The sequence below is a fragment of the Anomaloglossus baeobatrachus genome, chromosome 2 (genome assembly GCF_048569485.1).
Source record: "Anomaloglossus baeobatrachus isolate aAnoBae1 chromosome 2, aAnoBae1.hap1, whole genome shotgun sequence".
Taxonomy (NCBI): Eukaryota; Metazoa; Chordata; class Amphibia; order Anura; family Aromobatidae; genus Anomaloglossus; species Anomaloglossus baeobatrachus.
In genome coordinates, this window is record NC_134354.1 from 757,354,602 (window position 1) to 757,376,681 (window position 22,080).

Sequence of the window (22,080 nt, forward strand, 5' to 3'; positions counted from 1 at the left end):
ATTCTCTGTACTGTGACATCACTGTGTGTATTATCCCTGTACTGTGACATCGCTGTGTGTATTATCCCTGTACTGTGACATCGCTGTGTGTATTATCCCTGTACTGTGACATCACTGTGTGTATTAATTCTGTACTGTGACATCACTGTGTGCATTATCCCTGTACTGTGACATTACTGTGTGCATTATCCCTGTACTGTGACATCACTGTGTGTATTATCCCTGTACTGTGACATCGCTGTGTGTATTATCCCTGTACTGTGACATCACTGTGTGTAGTATCCCTGTACTGTGACATCACTGTGTGTATTATCCCTGTACTGTGACATCCCTGTGTGTATTATCCCTGTACTGTGACATCACTGTGTGTATTATCCCTGTACTGTGACATCACTGTGTGTATTATCCCTGTCCTGGGACATCATTGTGTGTATTATCCCTGTACTGTGACATCACTGTGTGTATTATCCCTGTACTGTGACATCACTGTGTGTATTATCCCTGTACTGTGACATCACTGTGTGTATTATCCCTGTACTGTGACATCACTGTGTGTATTATCCCTGTACTGTGACATCACTGTGTGTATTACCCCTGTACTATGACATCACTGTGTGTATTATCCCTGTACTGTGACATCACTGTGTGTATTATCCCTGTACTGTGACATCACTGTGTGTATTATCCCTGTACTGTGACATCACTGTGTGTATTATCCCTGTACTGTGACATCACTGTGTGTATTATCCCTGTACTGTGATATCATTGTGTGTATTATCCCTGTCCTGGGACATCATTGTGTGTATTATCCCTGTACTGTGACATCACTGTGTGTATTATCCCTGTACTGTGACATCACTGTGTGTATTATCCCTGTACTGTGACATCACTGTGTGTATTATCCCTGTACTGTGACATCACTGTGTGTATTATCCCTGTACTGTGACATCACTGTGTGTATTACCCCTGTACTATGACATCACTGTGTGTATTATCCCTGTACTGTGACATCACTGTGTGTATTATCCCTGTACTGTGACATCACTGTGTGTATTATCCCTGTACTGTGATATCATTGTGTGTATTATCCCTGTCCTGGGACATCATTGTGTGTATTATCCCTGTACTGTGCCATCACTGTGTGTATTATCCCTGTACTGTGACATCACTGTGTGTATTATCCCTGTACTGTGACATCGCTGTGTGTATTATCCCTGTACTGTGACATCACTGTGTGTAGTATCCCTGTACTGTGACATCACTGTGTGTATTATCCCTGTACTGTGACATCACTGTGTGTGTTATTCCTGTACTGTGACATCACTGTGTGTATTACCCCTGTACTGTGACATCACTGTGTGTATTATCCCTGTACTGTGACATCACTGTGTGTGTGTTATCCCTGTACTGTGGCATTACTCTGTGTATTATCCCTGTACTGTGACATCGCTGTGTGTATTATCCCTGTACTGTGACATCACTGTGTATTATCCCTGTACTGTGACATCACTGTGTGTAATATCCCTGTACTGTGACATCGCTGTGTGTATTATCCCTGTGCTGTGACATCACTGTGTGCGTGTAGTCCAGCATATAGTCCAGGCCTGGGTCCTTACCTAGTAAATGAAACCTAGTGAGACCTGAGTCACACTAACTGTACCCATATTGAAAGCAATATAGAGTTTAATCATTAACCCTTTCCATGTTTATATTTCTGGGCTGGAGTGAGGACACCTTAGTGTTGTTGTGCACATAGCTGAACGCTGGCTCTTAGTAGCGCCGCGGGTCGTGCAGGTCCAATGACGCTGGAGCTGGGATTTTCTCTGTATCTAGGCTGTATTTTGTTTTTGGAAGGAGAAGAACACTAATGATCTCTTCAGGGGAATGGGGGGGGGGGGGGGTGGAGATAACGAAACCCGCTATCCACTGACCTGACCATGGATCTCTTGTAAGCTGATCATTGATCAGTTGGTTTTAGGATTCATAAGCCACAAAGGAAAATTCTTTCACATTTTTTTAGCTTGAGAATGAACCTGGACTTGTACGAGTGATAACAGAGGATCAGTCTGTCCTCCATTCTTTATACTGCAGCACAGATTGTCTGCTTTGTTGCTGCTTTTGGAGCAGATTTTTGCCTTTCACTCCCATTTGCTCAGCACAATTTGTGTTTTTTGGGTGGGTTTGCAGGTTATCATCTCTACAGACCCTTTTTAGGACGACTTAAAGGGGCACGGTACATTTTCCGTCGGGGCTCACAACACTGGATTTGTCTTACCCTTATCTGAAATACAGGTGCATCCTGTGTCGCTGCGCCTTAAGGTTTCCCATCAGTTAGTGTGTATATACCGTATCCAACCATGTATAGTCAACCAACGCAAAGCCTCCTAATCTACAGGATCTTCGTGATTTTTTTTTTTTGTGTGTAGTGTCTAAAATCTAATTTTTAATGGAAACTGTCAGCAAGTAGGATATGTGATTGTGTATAGATATTTTTATAGCAAGAGATGAAGTCTGGATATTTGTCATCCTGGGTTCGGCAGACTAGGTGTTAAGGGGTTAACGACGGGCTTAAGTGCCTTTCGATGTGAAGGACGCACCGGGTTTCCCCAGTTTTTGATGCAAACTACCCCCCAAAAAGCTGTAAATTATGGATTTTTTTAAATTTTATTATATATATTATGGAATAATAATAAATTGTGGAATTGTATATATATATATATATATATATATATATATATATATATATATATATATATATATATATATATATATATATATATATATATATATATATATATATATATATATATATATATATATATATAAAATTCCATAATTTATTATTATTCCATAATTTTAAAATTCCATTATATATATATATATATATATATATATATATATATATATATATATATATATATATATATATATATTTAATTTTTTTTTTTTTTTACAATACTTTGCAATAAGTTTTATACGGATATTAAGCTTTTACGCCTGAAATTGTCAAAAATGGTGCAAATTTGTACCGTTTGGAGAATTTTATCACGTCAATCATGTTTTTTTGGGCATATGGAATGCCAATTGTGATAAATCTATCAAACGCATACAATTGGAATTTCAAAAAGCAGCTTGCTGACTGTTTCCCGGTCACAGCAACAGATTAAAACAGAGGTGGAAGAGTACAGAATGCATATACATGTTTTCCAATCCTTCTCATTATATCCTCTGACTGTAGCTCCGCCGTAAGGGTTAAATTATTCCGGAAGATCTATTACTCCCAGAAGCCACTGAGTTTTATCAGTTAATTCTGACAAGACCAAGGCCAAGGTCGTGAAAGATGAGCTCCGGCCTCCCGTTTCTGCACTGAGCGCTGAGGCCGGATCGTGAAAGCTTCGCTCCCATCACATCTCGCTCAAATCAGAGCAAAATGCAGGAAAAATGGCCGACTTCTCAATTGTATAAAATACTGATTGAATTCTCTGTGATAAATCGTAGCCAGACATTCTTCTACATGCAGCACTATGCCTTCCGGATTTTTGATAGCACTACGTCAAATCGAGGGCTTTAGGAGCGCCTTACTGGTCTTGAGTAGCAATGACAATGGTAATAGGTATTCAGGTGGATAAATAGATTAAATCAGACGTAGTATGAAAATGACTGATAAATGAAATATTGATTATCTTGTGACATTAGCAGCGGTCTGTGGTGGGGATATATCGGGAAGTCAGTCTGTTCTTGAAGTTGATGTGTTGGAAAAAGGAAACATGGTCAAGAGCATCCTACAGACGTTCATAGTACATATCGGGTGGCGTGGGTCTTCCCAGTATACAGTGGGTCTCTTCTTGCCTCTTCCCACTATACACTGGATCTCTTCTTGCCTCTTCCCACTATACACTGGATCTCCTCTTGCCTCTTCCCACTATACACTGGATCTCTTCTTGCCTCTTCCCACTATACACTGGATCTCCTCTTGCCTCTTCCCACTATACACTGGATCTCCTCTTGCCTCTTCCCACTATACACTGGATCTCTTCTTGCCTCTTCCCACTATACACTGGATCTCCTCTTGCCTCTTCCCACTATACACTGGATCTCCTCTTGCCTCTTCCCACTATACACTGGATCTCCTCTTGCCTCTTCCCACTATACACTGGATCTCTTCTTGCCTCTTCCCACTATACACTGGATCTCCTCTTGCCTCTTCCCACTATACACTGGATCTCTTCTTGCCTCTTCCCACTATACACTGGATCTCTTCTTGCCTCTTCCCACTATACACTGGATCTCTTCTTGCCTCTTCCCACTATACACTGGATCTCTTCTTGCCTCTTCCCACTATACACTGGATCTCCTCTTGCCTCTTCCCACTATACACTGGATCTCCTCTTGCCTCTTCCCACTATACACTGGATCTCCTCTTGCCTCTTCCCACTATACACTGGATCTCCTCTTGCCTCTTCCCACTATACACTGGATCTCCTCTTGCCTCTTCCCACTATACACTGGATCTCCTCTTGCCTCTTCCCACTATACACTGGATCTCTTCTTGCCTCTTCCCACTATACACTGGATCTCCTCTTGCCTCTTCCCACTATACACTGGATCTCTTCTTGCCTCTTCCCACTATACACTGGATCTCTTCTTGCCTCTTCCCACTATACACTGGATCTCTTCTTGCCTCTTCCCACTATACACTGGATCTCTTCTTGCCTCTTCCCACTATACACTGGATCTCTTCTTGCCTCTTCCCACTATACACTGGGTCTCTTCATATGTTGTTTTTGGGTCTTCCCAGTATACAGTGGGTCTCTTTTTGGGTCTTCCCACTATACACTGGGTCTCTTTTTGCCTCTTCCCACTATACACTGGGTCTCTTCATAGGTTGTTTTTGGGTCTTCCCAGTATACAGTGGGTCTCTTCTTGGATCTTCCTAGCATATCGCGGGCCTTTTCTTGGGTGTTTTCGTTATACAGTGGGCCTCTTTTGGGTGGTTCCAGTATACTGTGGGTCTTTTTTTGGTTTTCCTGGTATACTGTGGGTTTCTTCTTGGACCTTCTTGGTATACAGAGGGTCTCTTCTTGGGTGTCCCCGGTATACCGTGGATCTTTTTGGATGTTCCCTGTATACAGTGTTTTTTTGGGGGGGTCCTGGACCCAGTGCACTGTGAGTTTATCAGGGGTTTCTTGTATACAGCACATCTTGTCTTATGGGCTCTTCCCGGTTTAGAGCAAGTCTCATCTTGTGGGCTCTTCTCGGTATATGGTAGGTCTTGTCTTGTGGGGACTTTCTGGTATACGGCAGGTCTCATTTTGTTTTTTCCTGGTACTTCTAGGGTCTTCTTGATGTACCGTGCGTCTCATCTTGTGGGGTCTCCTCAGTATGTGGTGGTTAGTATCTGCCAAAAGTGTTTGAAGGAAGGACAACCGGTGAATCAGTTGTCATAAGCGCCTGAGGCTCTCTACTGTGCGTGAATTGGAGCAAAGTTTAGTCCATCTGGTCTCGTCCCACAGGAGACCTGGTGTGGCACAAATAGCTGAAATAGTTACTTCTGGTTATGGTAGAAAGGTGTCGGGACACAGAGGTCATCGCAGCTCACTGTGTAGCCACAAACTGGTCAGAGCCTACGGTGACCTCTGTCCACCCCAGAAGCCCTCAACAATTGCATTTCTCATGTCGTTCTCTTGAGTCCTCTCCTCCCTTAGAATTAGTCCGGTAATCCAGAACTTGCCATTGCCTATACCTGCCAGGTCCAATATATTCATAGGTGTTCGAGGTTGCCTGCCGAGCTTTTGCCATATATCACAACCATTCCTGCAAGTCATCGTGGTGAGGGCCTTTATCAGCCGCACGTTCTCGGCTCCGGTGTGACAGGTGCTCACATACCGCACTGTGTCACCACATTATCTCAGCCTCTCGTGAGACTCTTCTGGGCCACAGGTCATTCCAGGTCGCTGAACCTTTTTTTTCCCATATATCAACAGTTAGGTGTGTCTTTTACCGTCCAATAGTCGACTGTCGAGCGCGGCAGCCGGTGATATGAACAGGTCATGGGAAACGCGGCCGTAGGGCGGTATCTACTAACCTTTAACCAAACTTTTTTTTTTTCTGCAAAGGATTTAGTATAGCCCAAAACAAAAATGGCGCCCCCTCTAGTCCATAGGCTGTGTCTGGTATTGCATTTATTAGGATGGGGCTGAGCTGACATACCATAAACACCCATGGATGAGGGGGGCACAGTTTCTATGCCACGCCTCAGCTCTGCCTGACTGAACTGTCCCTCTAATTTGGATTACCATACATTAGGATCAGACGGTAATATTGGTGGGTCCTGGAGTTGGGGCCATTATAGAATTCCTTAACTACAGCAACACTGATTAAGATGTCCCTTTAAAGGGATTATCCATTTTAGACACCCCCTACACTAGGGATTAATAAGTTAATAAAGGGGAAGGGGTCCTCTATTTAGGATCCTCATCTCTTACTCAGTGGACAGTGGTTATACAGAACCTCTTACTCTGGAGGACCTGTCCTCTCCTGCAGTAGACAGACATCCCTTTGATTTGAATGTATAATGTGTAATACTTAATTTCTCCTGTAGGGCGGTGCTATTGAGAAATTAAACACTTGCTGCCAAGGCTTCCTGGCGGGAGGAATCTCCAATGATATTTATACTGTGCTCATATTCGGGTCGGGGTCTGTTTGTGTTACCAGAGCCGCTCCGCGGAGTCACCCATGCCAAATCAAGTTCACCAAAGGCCATGTATCTTGTATGGCCGGTGTTTGCTCAGCAGGGCTGATTGGCCTAAATTCTGCCAGGTGAACAAATAATCGGGATAAATTAAAGAACTAAAACTGGCAAATAAACCCGGCCAGGTTATCTAATCGTCAGATTGTTATAAGCTTTCCTGCCAAGATGAAACAAACAGAATGCCAGTCCTTGTCCGGGGTTCTGTGAGGTTGGGATTGGTAATAGCTGCCAGTGTATCTATACATTTCCAGGAGGAATAACAGAGGGACAACACAATGCAGAGTTATAGCAAAGCTCCGGAACTGTTATTTTATGGGAACAGAAGTGTACAGACAGAGCGCAGGTCGTGAACACGGCACTTCTGCACTTGCTGTGTGTGTGTGTGTGTGTGTGTGTGTGTGTGTGTGTGTGTGTGTGTGTGTGTGTATCAATGTGTACCACCCAGGAGAATCTTACATTCCAGACCCCAGACATCTGCGTCGCAAGGACCTGCGTCGCAGTATGGTATCACAGCGTGTGTGTGTCAACACCTGCAAGCTGTAGCTGTTCAGGGTCTGATCAGTACGATTGCAGTGGCTGTCTTCTCTCTCTTTTTAGGGGCTGTCTTGTCTCTCTTTTTTGGGGGGGGGGGGGGCTGTCTTCTCTTTTTTGGGGGAGCTGTCTTCTCTCTTTTTTTGGGGGGTGCTGTCTTCTCTCTTTTTTGGGGGGCGCTGTCTTCTTTTTTTGGGGGGCGCTGTCTTCTCTCTTTTGGGGGCGCTGTCTTCTCTCTTTTGGGGGCGCTGTCTTCTCTCTTTTGGGGGCGCTGTCTTCTCTCTTTTTTTGGGGGCGCTGTCTTCTCTCTTTTTTTGGGGGCGCTGTCTTCTCTCTTTTTTTGGGGGCGCTGTCTTCTCTCTTTTTCTGGGGGGCGCTGTCTTCTCTCTTTTTCTGGGGGGCGCTGTCTTCTCTTTTTGGGGGGCGCTGTCTTCTCTCTTTTGGGGGCGCTGTCTTCTCTCTTTTGGGGGCGCTGTCTTCTCTCTTTTTATGGGGGGCGCTGTCTTCTCTCTTTTTTTGGGGGGCGCTGTCTTCTCTCTTTTTTTGGGGGGCGCTGTCTTCTCTCTTTTTTGGGGGGCGCTGTCTTCTCTCTTTTTTGGGGGAGCGCTGTCTTCTCTTTTTTGGGGGGGCGCTGTCTTCTCTCTTTTTTTGGGGGGGCACTGTCTTCTCTCTTTTTTTGGGGGGGCGCTGTCTTCTTTCTTTAAGTTTTTTAGCTGCATGGACACTTCATTAATGAACTGAAACTAGGGCTTATTTACAGGGACTACTGTGTGTGTGTGTGTGTGTGTGTATTGTATATATTCATATTTAGAGTAAGGTCAGATTAGACATTTGACACTTATGACTATGATAGAAGTTCTTTTTGTCCATTTTATTTTAGGATAAGAAAATCATACTATCCCAACCATCAAGAGGACCAAGTGCCTATATCCCCGAAAAAGAGGTAAAGACATTAAATGGCTTCATATACAGTAATGAGAGAGTCGTGTTTATCAAGGCCTTACCTTATAGATGTGATTAAACATAATTTATATGGTAAAATCTGAATGATACAGAGAATTACTTCTAGAATAACCAATGATAGCACCTATAGGATGCTGCTGCCTGTCAGTCATTGGGGTTCTTGTTAAGTTAATTGCTAGCACAATGGAAGGATAAATAATGTATAATGGAAGAATAGATAGTTACATCATGGATATTAGAAAGACAGAGATTAGTGATGGATACCTGATAGATGGAGACTTGTTAGATATTAGAGAGACATATAGAGATGAGATGGGAACGTGAGATATTAAAGCAATAGATATTAGATAAGGATGAATAAATACATGATAGAGAGATCTACAATCCCGCGATCCCAACGTATTGTTACCCCTCTATAAATCACTTGTAAGGCCACATCTGGAATACGGGATCCAGTTTTGGGCTCCACATTTTGAAAAGGACATTCAGAAGTTAGAGTCAGTTCAAAGGCGCAAACAGATAATTACAAGGAATGGAGGTCGCCCGTATGATGACAGGTTGGGAAAATTGGATATGTTTAGTTTACAAAAAAGACGTCTCAGTGGAGATCTCATTTATATGTATAAATACGTGTGGTCAATACAAAGGACTGGCACATGACTTCTTCCTTCCAAGGACCTTACAAGAACCCGAAAACTTTCATTACAACTGGAGTAAAGATGATTCCGGCAGCTAAACAGGAAAGGGTTCTTTACAGTTAGAGCAGTCAGACTGTGGATTGCCGACCACAAGAGGTAGTAATGCCAGATGCTATAACAGCTTTTATAAGAAGGATCACAGGTGGACATATCATTGGTGTAAGCTGTAGACCTGCACAGGGGATGAAGAGGTAGCTGGGCCCATTTCGACCCCCAAAGCAGTAGAACTTGTACATTATGAGGAGCTATTGGACTGCAAAAAAGCTCATATATTGTCCTTGCATCTTGCACAGCGGATTCTCCTGTCTGACTAACAGTGGGTGGGATGGAGGCGTTTCTCATAAATTACTTTATGGTTTATAAATAATCTAGTGAAAATGTATAATAGTGGAGAAAGGTTGAACTTGATGGACTGAAGTTGTTGGTTTTTTTTTTTTTTGTTTTTTTTTTTAAAGAGCAGATAGAGGGATAGGTAGATATGAGAGCGAGATAAATACGTGATAGATATTAGTGATAGGTAAGTGAGACATAACAGATATGACGTCCAGCAGGGGTGTCAAATTCAAGTACACAGAGGGCCAAGATTAGAAATGTGGACAAATTTGTGGGTCATACTCCCTAGTCACATGCCCCACATAGTGTTCCATACAGAATAATGGGCCCCGCATAGTGCTCCATACAGAATAATGGGCCCCGCATAGTGCTCCATACAGAATAATGGGCCCCACATAGCCCTCCATACAGAATAATGGGCCCCACATAGTGCTCCATACAGAATAATGGGCCCCACATAGTGCTCCATACAGAATAATGGGCCCCACATAGTCCTCCATACAGAATAATGGGCCCCACATAGTCCTCCATACAGAATAATGACCCCACATAGTCCTCCATACAGAATAATGGGCCCCACATAGTCCTCCATACAGAATAATGGGCCCCACATGGCCCTCCATACAGAATAATGGGCCCCACATAGCCCTCCATACAGAATAATGGGCTCCACATAGTCCTCCATACAGAATAATGGGCCCCACATAGCCCTCCATACAGAATAATGGGCCCCACATAGTCCCCCATACAGAATAATGGGCTCCACATAGCCCTCCATACAGAATAATGGGCCCCACATAGTCCCCATACAGAATAATGGGCCCCACATAGCCCTCCATACAGAATAATGGGCCCCACATAGCCCTCCATACAGAATAATGGGCCCCACATAGCCCTCCATACAGAATAATCGGCCCCACATAGCCCTCCATACAGAATAATGGGCCCCACATAGCCCTCCATACAGAATAATGGGCCCCACATAGCCCTCCATACAGAATTGGCCCCACATAGCCCTCCATACAGAATAATGGGCCCCACATAGCCCTCCATACAGAATAATGGGCCCCACATAGCCCTCCATACAGAATAATGGGCCCCACATAGCCCTCCATACAGAATAATGGGCCGCACATAGCCCTCCATACAGAATAATGTGCTCCACATAGTCCTCCATACAGAATAATGGGCCCCACATAGCCCTCCATACAGAATAATGTGCTCCACATAGTCCTCCATACAGAATAATGGACCCCACATAGCCCTCCATACAGAATAATGGGCCCCACATAGTCCTCCATACAGAATAATGGTCCCCACATAGCCCTCCATACAGAATAATGAGCCCCACATAGTCCTCCATACAGAATAATGAGCCCCACATAGCCCTCCATACAGAATAATGGGCCCCACATAGTCCTCCATACAGAATAATGGACCCCACATAGCCCTCCATACAGAATAATGGGCCCCACATAGTCCTCCATACAGAATAATGGTCCCCACATAGCCCTCCATACAGAATAATGTGCTCCACATAGTCCTCCATACAGAATAATGGGCCCCACATAGCCCTCCATACAGAATAATGGGCCCCACATAGCCCTCCATACAGAATAATGGGCCCCACATAGCCCTCCATACAGAATAATGGGCTCCACATAGTCCTCCATACAGAATAATGGGCCCCACATAGTCCTCCATACAGAATAATGGGCCCCACATAGTCCCCATACAGAATAATGGGCCCCACATAGCTCTTCATACAGAATAATGGGCCCCACATAGCCCTCCATACAGAATAATGGGCCCCACATAGTCCCCATACAGAATAATGGGCCCCACATAGCTCTCCATACAGAATAATGGGCCCCACATAGCCCTCCATACAGAATAATGGACCCCACATAGTCCCCATACAGAATAATGATATACATTTATCTGGCCTCCATGCTGTTAATTTTGCCTTATACATTGTATATATAGCATTTTCTGTCCTCTGCAGCGTTACAATGACGAGGCGTTCTTTACATCCTAGTGCACTTGTAAGTGTAAGGAAGGAAATTGGAAAAGGAAACCGGAAAGGGATGAGCATCAGTGAAGACAAAATGCAGTGTAGGATATCGCGCTAATCCAGTCTGCGATCATAGGCAAGCAGATTACCTGTACTGGAGCATATTGAGCGGGGTGTGGGGGGGGGGAGATATGGGGGTACCGCACCTGGCTGTATGCAGATTTTTGGCCTCTGATGAGTTTTTTACCTGGTCTTATATTTGGGTTGTCAGCTAATTTTACAGGCGCTTTAATAGGAAAGCTCTAGGTAGAGCCCTGCCGGGGCCTTCTTCCTCAGTGTTGTCGGGGCCTTCTTCCTCAGTGTTGTCGGGGCCTTCTTCCTCAGTGTTGTCGGGGCCTTCTTCCTCAGTGTTGTCGGGGCCTTCTTCCTCAGTGTTGTCGGGGCCTTCTTCCTCAGTGTTGTCGGGGCCTTCTTCCTCAGTGTTGTCGGGGCCTTCTTCCTCAGTGTTGTCGGGGCCTTCTTCCTCAGTGTTGTCGGGGCCTTCTTCCTCAGTGTTGTCGGGGCCTTCTTCCTCAGTGTTGTCGGGGCCTTCTTCCTCAGTGTTGTCGGGGCCTTCTTCCTCAGTGTTGTCGGGGCCTTCTTCCTCAGTGTTGTCGGGGCCTTCTTCCTCAGTGTTGTCGGGGCCTTCTTCCTCAGTGTTGTCGGGGCCTTCTTCCTCAGTGTTGTCGGGGCCTTCTTCCTCAGTGTTGTCGGGGCCTTCTTCCTCAGTGATGTCGGGGCCTTCTTCCTCAGTGTTGTCGGGGCCTTCTTCCTCAGTGTTGTCGGGGCCTTCTTCCTCAGTGATGTCGGGGCCTTCTTCCTCAGTGATGTCGGGGCCTTCTTCCTCAGTGATGTCGGGGCCTTCTTCCTCAGTGATGTCGGGGCCTTCTTCCTCAGTGATGTCGGGGCCTTCTTCCTCAGTGATGTCGGGGCCTTCTTCCTCAGTGATGTCGGGGCCTTCTTCCTCAGTGACGTCGGGGCCTTCTTCTTCCTCAGTGACGTCGGGGCCTTCTTCCTCAGTGACGTCGGGGCCTTCTTCCTCAGTGACGTCGGGGCCTTCTTCCTCAGTGACGTCGGGGCCTTCTTCCTCAGTGACGTCGGGGCCTTCTTCCTCAGTGACGTCGGGGCCTTCTTCCTCAGTGACGTCGGGGCCTTCTTCCTCAGTGACGTCGGGGCAGTTCTTGTAGTCAGTGAAAGTCAGCCGGCTTAGTATTAGTCAAATAGACGTGACTTGTACTCACTCTCAGGAGTGGGGAAGAAGTAGGCAATTCCAGATGGATTCACCCTGACTTGTGAGGAGGAGGGAGTCCAACCTTGTAAATAAAGAGAAACTTTAGGGAAATTCGAACCCCACCCATGGATCTCGGAGTCCATTCTTATTTTTTTTTTTTTTTTGTCCAATGATGTCACCTTTAACCCGGGGTTCCCATTAGAAGAAGGGGCCTTTCTCTCCTTTTAGAATCTCCCATAAAAGTCAATGGGGATATTGCAGTGACAGTATGGGAAGATGTTGCTGGTGTACTTACTTTTTTTTATTTTTTTAAGGTTTTTATGCACTTTATAAAACAATAAAAAAATCTGTTCTGTATGAAATGAGTGGTGCTGTGAGTGGGTAGAGGGCGCTGCCAGCCGTCATGCCGCCTGCCTGCTCATCCATTTCTTTCATGTTCTCCGGTTTCTCTGTGATCGGGGTCATTGGGTTGGTCGGTGACATGAATGCACTGCTGAGCTTGCATCTCGGGCCGGGCGGAGAATATAGGCCGTGTGTCCGCATTCTTACTTAAAATACTCCCTCTGAATAGAGAGAAGGGGAACGAGTTTCATGGGCTTTCCAAAAATAAGTGCACCCCTCCCCCCACCTCTAACTTTATACAGAGTTGTGATCAATTCCTGACCTCCCCTTTGAGAGGAACCATAGCTCGGGCCGGCTTAAATGGCTGATAACAGGGAATAATGGTATCCTACTACACAGGAACTGCATAGCTCAGACTGGCTTAAATGGCTGATAACAGGGAATAATTGTATCCTACTGCACAGGAACTGCATAACTCGGACTGGCTTAAATGGCTGATAACAGGGAATAATTGCATCCTACTACACAGGAACTGCATAGCTCGGACTGGCTTAAATGGCTGATAACAGGGAATAATTGTATCCTACTGCACAGGAACTGCATAGCTCGGACTGGCTTAAATGGCTGATAACAGGGAATAATTGCATCCTACTACACAGGAACTGCATAGCTCGGACTGGCTTAAATGGCTGATAACAGGGAATAATTGTATCCTACTGCACAGGAACTGCATAGCTCGGACTGGCTTAAATGGCTGATAACAGGGAATAATTGCATCCTACTACACAGGAACTGCATAGCTCGGACTGGCTTAAATGGCTGATAACAGGGAATAATTGTATCCTATATTAAAATGCAGAGCGTATAGTTTGGATATAATGTCCCTTTAAGACCCATTTTGTATTCGGCTCTCTGAAGAATACGGATTGATTTGCACCATGTTTTTTTTTTTTATTTTTTTTACTTTTTTTTGCAATAATTGCATTAAATAATATTTACTGTAAGGCCAAATAACAGGATACAAATGAATAATTCTGCCTTATTACCCAGATGTTTTGTACCTGAGGGTGCCGGTGTACTTACTATGAAAATTCACGCTAAATTAACTGCATAATCTTGATGAGCATTTTAGGAGTCAAGCTAGTTTTCAATATTGGACAGGGAATTTTCAGAAATTATTATACATCCATTTTGGCATGGATTTTTTTTTTTCAGTAAGTACACAAGGCTCATCAGGTTTAAGAGGTTTATTTAATAATGGTGCAGTTTGTATTGGGAAATCTGGTGAGTGATCTGAAAAGGAATTGCTACCTATGAGAGCAGCATAATGTAGGCACAGAGATCCTGATAACAGTGATGTGTCACTTCTTATTAGGTTGCTTGCTCTGGTTTTTATAAAATCAGTGTTTTATCAGCAGGAGATTATCACTAGAGGACTACTTTGGTGCTGCCTGGTATTCCAACCCCACCCCCTTCACTGATTGGCAGCTTTCTGCCAATGCACAGTGTACACAGAAAGTTGCTAATCAGTGGTGTGATCGGTGTCATACAGAGCTCAGCATTTAGAGCACTGCTAGATCTCCAGCAGAGAAAACAGGGATTTTATCAAAACTGCAGCAAGCAATATAGTAATGGACATATCGCTGGAATCAGGGTGTCTGCCCCTACATGTTGCTGCTCCGAAAAAAAACCAAAAAACTTGTGACAGACTCCCTCTAATGGAATCTGTACAATACAGTTTTAGGGGCTCCCTCTAGTGGTAGTTGAAGGAAGTCAGAATTTTATAAAAAAAAATTTCAAAAATCTTTTATTGAAGTGTATCAACGAGACAGGATACATACAAAGTAAGTGCAATTGCACCATTACAATATAGACAATAAAGAATTTTATAATTTAAAGGGAATCTGTCAGCAGGTTTTTGCTACCTCATCTGAGAGCAGCATAATGTAAGCAAAGAGATCCTGAATCCAATGATATATCACTTAGATTACTGGGTACAGCTTTCCTGAGACAATCAGAATTTTTAGATTTAGTCATGTAGATGTCTAAAGAGCTGCCCCCGCCCACACCAGGGTCTCTATAGATGTTATACATTGACACAGCAGGAGCTGTGCTGGACTCCATGATAAGAGTCCTGCTGCTTAAACAAACATAGCAAATAAACAGATGGAACCTTAACCATACAGGCATCCCTGAATTCTCTGTCAACCCCTGCAGCATGCCGTCTTCAGCTTACATAGCAAAAACCTGCTGACAGATTCCCTTTATTTAATATCTACTAATGCAGTTGAACATTAGATAGAACTGTCCATGGTGTCTTCTGGGGACTTCTTTATCTGGGGAAGTTTCTGCTTTCGGGGATCTTAACTTTCAGTCTTTCTCACTTAGTTTGGCCAAACCAACGATGTGGTGACCCTCGTGAACCGCCTGATGGTCGAGTACAGCACATCCGGCCGCCTGGACAACATCACCCGCGTCATGAGCCTCCACCCGCAATACCTGGAGTCCTTCCTCCGCACACAGTTCTACATGCTCCGTATGGACGGACCCCTGCCATTCCATTACAGGCACTACATCGCCATCATGGCAAGTACTCATGTCCTCTGTTACTTTCTATTTGCTCCTAATCACAATATTAGGCTCTGTTCACATGTGCCAGTTTACAACACACACAGTATTTATATAATATATATAGAAATATATATACACAACATATCTCATATATATACTGTATATGCATTTAATATATATTTGATTAATTGAAAAACTGATGCAAATGGAAGCTTCTTTTAAAGCAAGCATATCCTTTTGTTTTCTATTTTATGTTGCATTCTTCTTTTATTTCTCTTTTTTTCTTTTTTTTTTTTTTTATTTAAATATATCAGATTTGTTTCTTTAAAATAACCCAAGAGAGTGTTAGGAGTTCAGCCATGTTCACACGGGGCATTTTTGAAGCATTTTTTTTTACATATCATTTTTATTCTTTTCTGCAAATACATGCTACAAAAGCGCTGCTTTTTGAAGTGACCGCAACACCTATGAGATTCCAGAAATCCCATGCACACAAAGGGGACTCACCTGTTTTTTTTCTTGTTTTTGTTTTTTTTTTCCTGACTGAAATGAAAAACTGCTGTCAATTCTTTAAGTTTTTGCTGCTTTTTTCCAGCAATGCAATGAAAGTGCAAAAACATGGCTCCTTTTTTTTTCTTGCTCTTTTTTTTTTTTTTTTTTTTTTTTCCTGCTCCTTTCTTTCTGCTTTTTTTTTCTCTGCTCCTTTTTTGTCTGCTCTTTTTTTCCTGCTCCTTTTTCTTCTTTTTCCTGCTTTTTTTCTGCTTTTTTTTTCCCTGCTCTTTTTTTTCTGCTCCTTTTTGTTTTTCTGCTTTTTTCTTGCTGCTCATTCTTTTTCCCGTTCATTTTTTTTTTTGCTCCATTTTTTCCGCTCCTTTTTTTTCTGTGCCCTTTTTTTTTTTTTTTTTTTTTTTTTTTTTTTTTTTTTTTTTTAGCTTTTGATGCATTTTTTTTGTCCCCTTATGTGGTGTCTGACACACTGCCCCTTACACATTGCCATCCACATGCCACCGTTTGACTCAATTTGGTCACAAAATTAATCGGCCATGGTATATGTCTCCTGTTCCAATTCCGCTGTATATATTTGGGCCTAAAGGTTGTGAAATGCGCTGGGTGTATAATAGTCAATGACCCTTTTCTGGGCTCCGCAGGCGGCGGCGCGGCACCAGTGCGGGTACCTGATAAACATGCACGTGGACGAATTCCTGAACACAGGAGGATCCTCCGAATGGCTGAACGGGTTGGACTATGTGCCACAGAGGCTAAAAAATCTCAACGAAATCAACAAGCTCCTCGCACACAGACCATGGTTAATAACCAAAGATCACATACAGGTAATGGTGCCAGCGGTGGCTCTATGGAGTGGGATTAGCAGTGTATAGAACAAGTATATAGTATAATGTACAGGTTGATTTTTGTCATTTCATAAACCTGTCGTCATATTTTTCATTCCAGAAACTGGTGAAAACGGGAGAGAACAACTGGTCGCTGGCCGAGCTGGTGCACGCCGTGGTTCTGCTGGCTCATTACCACGCGCTGGCCAGTTTTGTGTTCGGCAGCGGCATCAATCCAGAGAGAGACCCCGAACATTCGAATGGGCACCATCTAGTGGTGAAAAACAAGCTGTGCGTTTGTGATCTCGCCAACGACAATAGTATAGAGAACTGGGGCCTGATGAGCAACAGCACTGAGGTCAGTGAAGAAAAACGAGACCTGCTCCTCATTCTGATATAGCTTACTTCTTATTACTCTCTCTTCATTGGGGGACACAGGTGACCATGGGGTGGATGCTGCTGCCACTAGGCAAGAAAATTAACTCCTTCTCGGCAGGGTACACCATCCGGAGCCAAGCCGATCAGTTTTAGCTTGGCGATCTTTCCACAATCTGGATCTTGTCAGAGCTACTCTGCTCTATGTATAAAGGACAGCATCTTTCAGATGTTCAGATACTCTGTTCGTGATTCCCGATGGCCATCACAAGGGGCTACCTGGTTCCGAGGCCATCATCGTTCTATTGATCTGATCTGCCATCTTGGAACCATATCAAGTAAAGGATAGACCCGACCCAGTCACGGTCACAGCTCATGTTACCCATGCAGTATGGGCCTCCTGGGGTCTCGATGTCACAACTCTGTAAGGCTGCTACCTGGTCCTCTCTTCATACTTTTACCAAGTTCTACAGAGGGCACACTTTTGCTTCCGAAGAAGCCATCCTTGGTAGGAAGGTTCTTCAAACGGCTTATGCCTGAGCTTCGCTTCCTTCTGTTTCCTCCCATTTTCGGGACTTTTTTAGGACGTTCCATGGTCTCTTTTGTCCCCTCAATGAAGTGATAGAGAAAAGAAGATTTTGGGTACTCACCGTAAAATCTTTCTCGGAGCCTTCATTGGGGGACAGAGCACTCGCCCTTGTTGGTGTAACTACTTTACCTTCATAGGTTCTTGCCTTAGGCCTTGTGCCCACAGGACTTTTTTCCTTGCTTTTTTTTTTAATCGATAAAAAGCAGGGAAAAATCATCCCAGCAAAGTCTATGAGAATCGTGTCTTGCTGTGCACACATTGCTTCTTTTTTCCTTGCCGTTTTGGTTGCTGAAAAAAGAAGCAGTGTGTCAATTGTTTCTGGGTTTTTTCCTGCCTTTTTCCCTTTCTCAATAGCATGAAAAGAAGCAAAAAAAAAAAAGCTTGGAAAAAAGCAGCTTCTTTCCTGCAAAGACGTGCTTTTTTTGTGCTGAAAAAAAAAAAAGCACTGTGGGCACATAGCCTTACTGTTGCTTCTCCTACTGCTTATTCACTGGTGATGTGTCGGTCACGACCGATCCAAGACAAAGAGCCAACGCCTCAGTGAGAGCCACTAAATTCTCTTAATGGCTCTCACTGGGCGTAAAGTTGTGGGGTTTGGTGGACAAATCCCCACCCACATGAATAAAACCCCACCCAGTCAACAATTAATTGGCCCATTGTAAGTGGGCGGAGTTTTGGCAGCGGGTGGCCAGGGTTTCGGCCATGTTAACATAATCTTAAATGTGTCCGCATATTTAATAGGGATCCATATAGAATCCAAAAGATCCGGGTATTTTTGCTGAGCGGAGCCAAGGGAGCGGAATCTCCAAAAAGAGCTGGACTGCCAATCACTATTTCTACTGATTAGCTTGGTTCCAGTTGGTGGGTGTAACCTGCTGAGGGTGAGTTAACTATTTTGCATAGGGGCAGTAGCATATACCTATGGCTTCATGTGTTCCCCATTGAAGGCTCCGAGAGAGATTTTGCAGGGAGTACCCAAAATCCTCTTTTATTAGGAGGAATCTCAACTTTTATTTAGGGACTCTTCTAAATGGGAGCACTCCCTACATGGGTCCAATTAAAGGCAGGGGTTTCTCCAAAATCATCAAGGCACACTTTTTTTTTTTCTTCTTTTAAGACCTCAAAGTTTTTGTTATACACTACACATGCACAGTAGACAGTGGAATCCATGGGAGAACAGGGACCAGTAGTTTGGGTTGGAGCTAATCCTAGGAGAAAACCTTGCGTTCTGTGAGGAAGCTGAATCTAAGGGGTCATTGGACTTTCCACAAAGAAAGGGGGCTCAGCCGGTCACAACAGCCAGGGGGGCTCAGCCGGTCACAACAGCCAGGGGGGCTCAGCCGGTCACAACAGCCAGGGGGGCTCAGCCGGTCACAACAGCCAGGGGGGCTCTACAAAGTATTGTCATGAAGGGGGTGAATATTTCTGAGGTTGTAGTAGTCAGTATCAGTGACAATTGAGAAACCATTTGTTACATTAGTTGTTTTCAGCTATTTACATTGTTTTTCTATAATCAGTTTATTCCAGACTGCAGAAAGTTCGTAAATTTGCTGTTAAACTAAATGTGCAATAATTTTAATTTAGACTGTAGATGGTAAATACACCTTTTTGGGCTTTATGAAAAAAGAAGGTATCCAGCATCCAGTTCTGATTTAATATTTAGCTTCAGACTAAGGACCTATTCGTCCGAAACGCGTCTTCAAACAGACACTGCTATGATGCGTTTTTTATAAACAAGGAACTATGGAACTTTTTAATGATTTTTGAATAAAATATAACTTTTAATATTAATCGCAGCTGGATACCTTCTTTTTCCTGAACCTTTCTGTAGTGAGGTCTAACTACAAATAATTCCATGCACCGTTCTGGCTAAAGGAATCTCCTAAAGGGTGAGCTGGTTTATTTTCTTTTTCTTTTTGGGCTTTATGTACCTGGAGTTGATGATGATTGATCATTCACAGAATACCGACTATGAAAGTGAGATTGAACTTCTGATGGAAAGAATGAAGAAACTGCAAGAAGAGCGCGAGGAGGAGGAGGCGTCTCAGGAGGAGATGGCCACGCGCTTCGAGAAAGAGAAGAAGGAAAGTCTTCTAGTTATGTCTGGAGGTAAGCGCAGCACGAGGAAGATAAATTATAATAACTCAGTGTATCGTACCTTAGTAAAGGAAGAGCGGAATTCACAAAGAAGATTTCCACTTTTATTATCCCCCTTATAAATTTAAATACCCAGCTCGTCCAGAACCCTGAATGACACAAGTGTCCCAGTTCATAACTACACAGAGCTCTCTAGCCGGGCATTAGGCAATCATTGATTCAGCATGGCTTTCATCAGACACTTTCCCATTGAGAGCAATGGGGAGGTCGTAGTGCTGGCCTGACAAAAATGCTGGGAGTTGTAGTTACATAGCAGAAAGTTGCTGACCCTTTCCATTTTATGTTCAATCTATTTTTATTGTAAACATATCATATTATACATATACATCATGAAAAACTGAATGACTGACATGTCAAACTTTTTATAAATTGCATAGTAAAGAAATCATGTTTTCTCAATCTGTCTCGATCTCAATTTGACCGGATAAACCCTTTCCATTTTAAAGGTAAAAAAGTGGCCATATTGGATCACAATGTATCGCATTTTTCGTTGTATAAGGCACACCAGATTATAAGACTCACCCCAAATTTTAGAGATAAGAAAGGTAAAAATAAAAAAATGGGGTTTGTCTTATACTCTGATGTCTTACCGGAGGAGGTCAGGAGTGGTTGTGGAGCGGGGTCTCAGGAGGCAACGGAGGGGATTGGAGTAGGGTGTGCTGGCTGTGTGGAGTAGGGTGGTGCACTGGGTTTCCCAGAAACTGTCGGCAATGCGGGCTTCAAACAAATGGCACCCAGAGTATGTGCTTGTGCAAATTGAGCGCTCCGCTCAATGACAAGTCAAGATCTCAACTGTGCCCACGTGCCACCTTCAGGCGCCATTTTCCTTAAGTCCACTGCTGAGATATCAGTGGGCTGGAGGCAGCGCGCATGGAGATGAGATATTGAGCTGAGAGCTCCATCTGCACATGCGCCGTCTCCGGGCGGCATTATTTGAAGCCGCACCACCGACAGAGCATCTGGGACACCCACCGCACAGCCCTGCTACGCACAGCCTCCCCCGCAGCCAGTACAGCCCCCACCGCAGCCATCACGCAGCCAGCACAGCCCCGCACCGCCAACAGAGCATCTCACCCGCCCTCTGTCCAGTTGCACATCAGCTCCACAGCCAGCACAGCGCACATTCTCCACCCCCCCTCCCCGGTAAGCTACATTCGGATTTTAAGACTCTCCCATAATTTTCCTCCCACATTTTTGGGAGGAAAAGTGCGTCATATAATCGAAAAATACGGTATGTAATGGGACACTTGTCCTCCAAATGGATGTAAGACCACCACCTATTAGGGAATAAAGGTTTCCTGGGCGTGATCACCTACGGAAAGGACGGAGATGTAACACTACAGACTGCGCGGCCGCCCCTTCAAATAACTGATGGGTTGCGGCACCACCAATTTTAATATTGATCTATACAGAGTCTGCGTAAAACCCCTTTAAATGTGCAAGGTGGAAAAACCCCTTTTAGATGCCCTTTATCCCATACAACCCGGGCAGCGGCTCACAATATGGCAGGATAGAATGCCAGATAGAGATCTGAGAGGCGAGCGACCTTGACGTGGTTATACATTATATAAGTAGGACTCCCATGGAAAGTTTTTCATGATTTGGAGCAGAGCCACGAGTCACAGATTGTGACGTTAAAGATCTGCGTTCTGCACTTCTGTAACATTTCCCATTTGTCTCCCGGCCCCATAGTGACTTTGCTTCTATGGGGGGGGGGGGTGGGGTTGGGGGGGGGCGTTCTACTTATTTTTATAAATGGTTATATATTAACACAACCTAAAGGGTAATCCAAATGAAGAACTGCAGTCAGATATTTCCCATTTCAAAAAATGACTGATAACAGGGAACAATAGACTGCATTCATCTGCAAAGGAAAGAGCATAGACTTTAGGCTGCCCCAACGTGCGGCTGAGGCGGGGGTAGTCATACTGCTTGGTGTTTAAAGGGAACCTGTCACTTGTTTCATCTTGCATTAACCACAGAGAATATCAACACAATTGCAACCAGGTATTTTTTTTTTCTGACATGCTGTGGGGTTTTAGAGAACATATACATTTAAAGATCCGTCCGTGTGCCGATTGACTTGTCAGTTACTTAGATCGGTGATTGGAAAAGCCAGCCAGGGGTGACAGCACACCTCTCACCCCCTACTGCC

The 22,080-nt window shown here is 44.1% G+C and overlaps 1 protein-coding gene across 3 annotated transcripts in view; it reads left to right on the forward strand.

The window, feature by feature from the left end:
- The window catches only part of SESN3 (sestrin 3), a 102,858-nt gene that overhangs the window by 54,357 nt on the left and 26,421 nt on the right, over positions 1–22,080 (forward strand). For 2 of the 3 annotated variants that reach the window (XM_075334674.1, XM_075334672.1), the window contains exons 2-6: positions 8,163–8,225; positions 15,291–15,488; positions 16,622–16,804; positions 16,926–17,162; positions 19,730–19,877. In XM_075334674.1, coding sequence (XP_075190789.1) covers positions 15,333–15,488; positions 16,622–16,804; positions 16,926–17,162; positions 19,730–19,877 — 724 coding nt within the window. In that variant the 5' untranslated portion in view covers positions 8,163–8,225; positions 15,291–15,332. The remainder of the gene's footprint in view (positions 1–8,162; positions 8,226–15,290; positions 15,489–16,621; positions 16,805–16,925; positions 17,163–19,729; positions 19,878–22,080) is intronic. The other variant, XM_075334673.1, reaches the window with a different exon arrangement.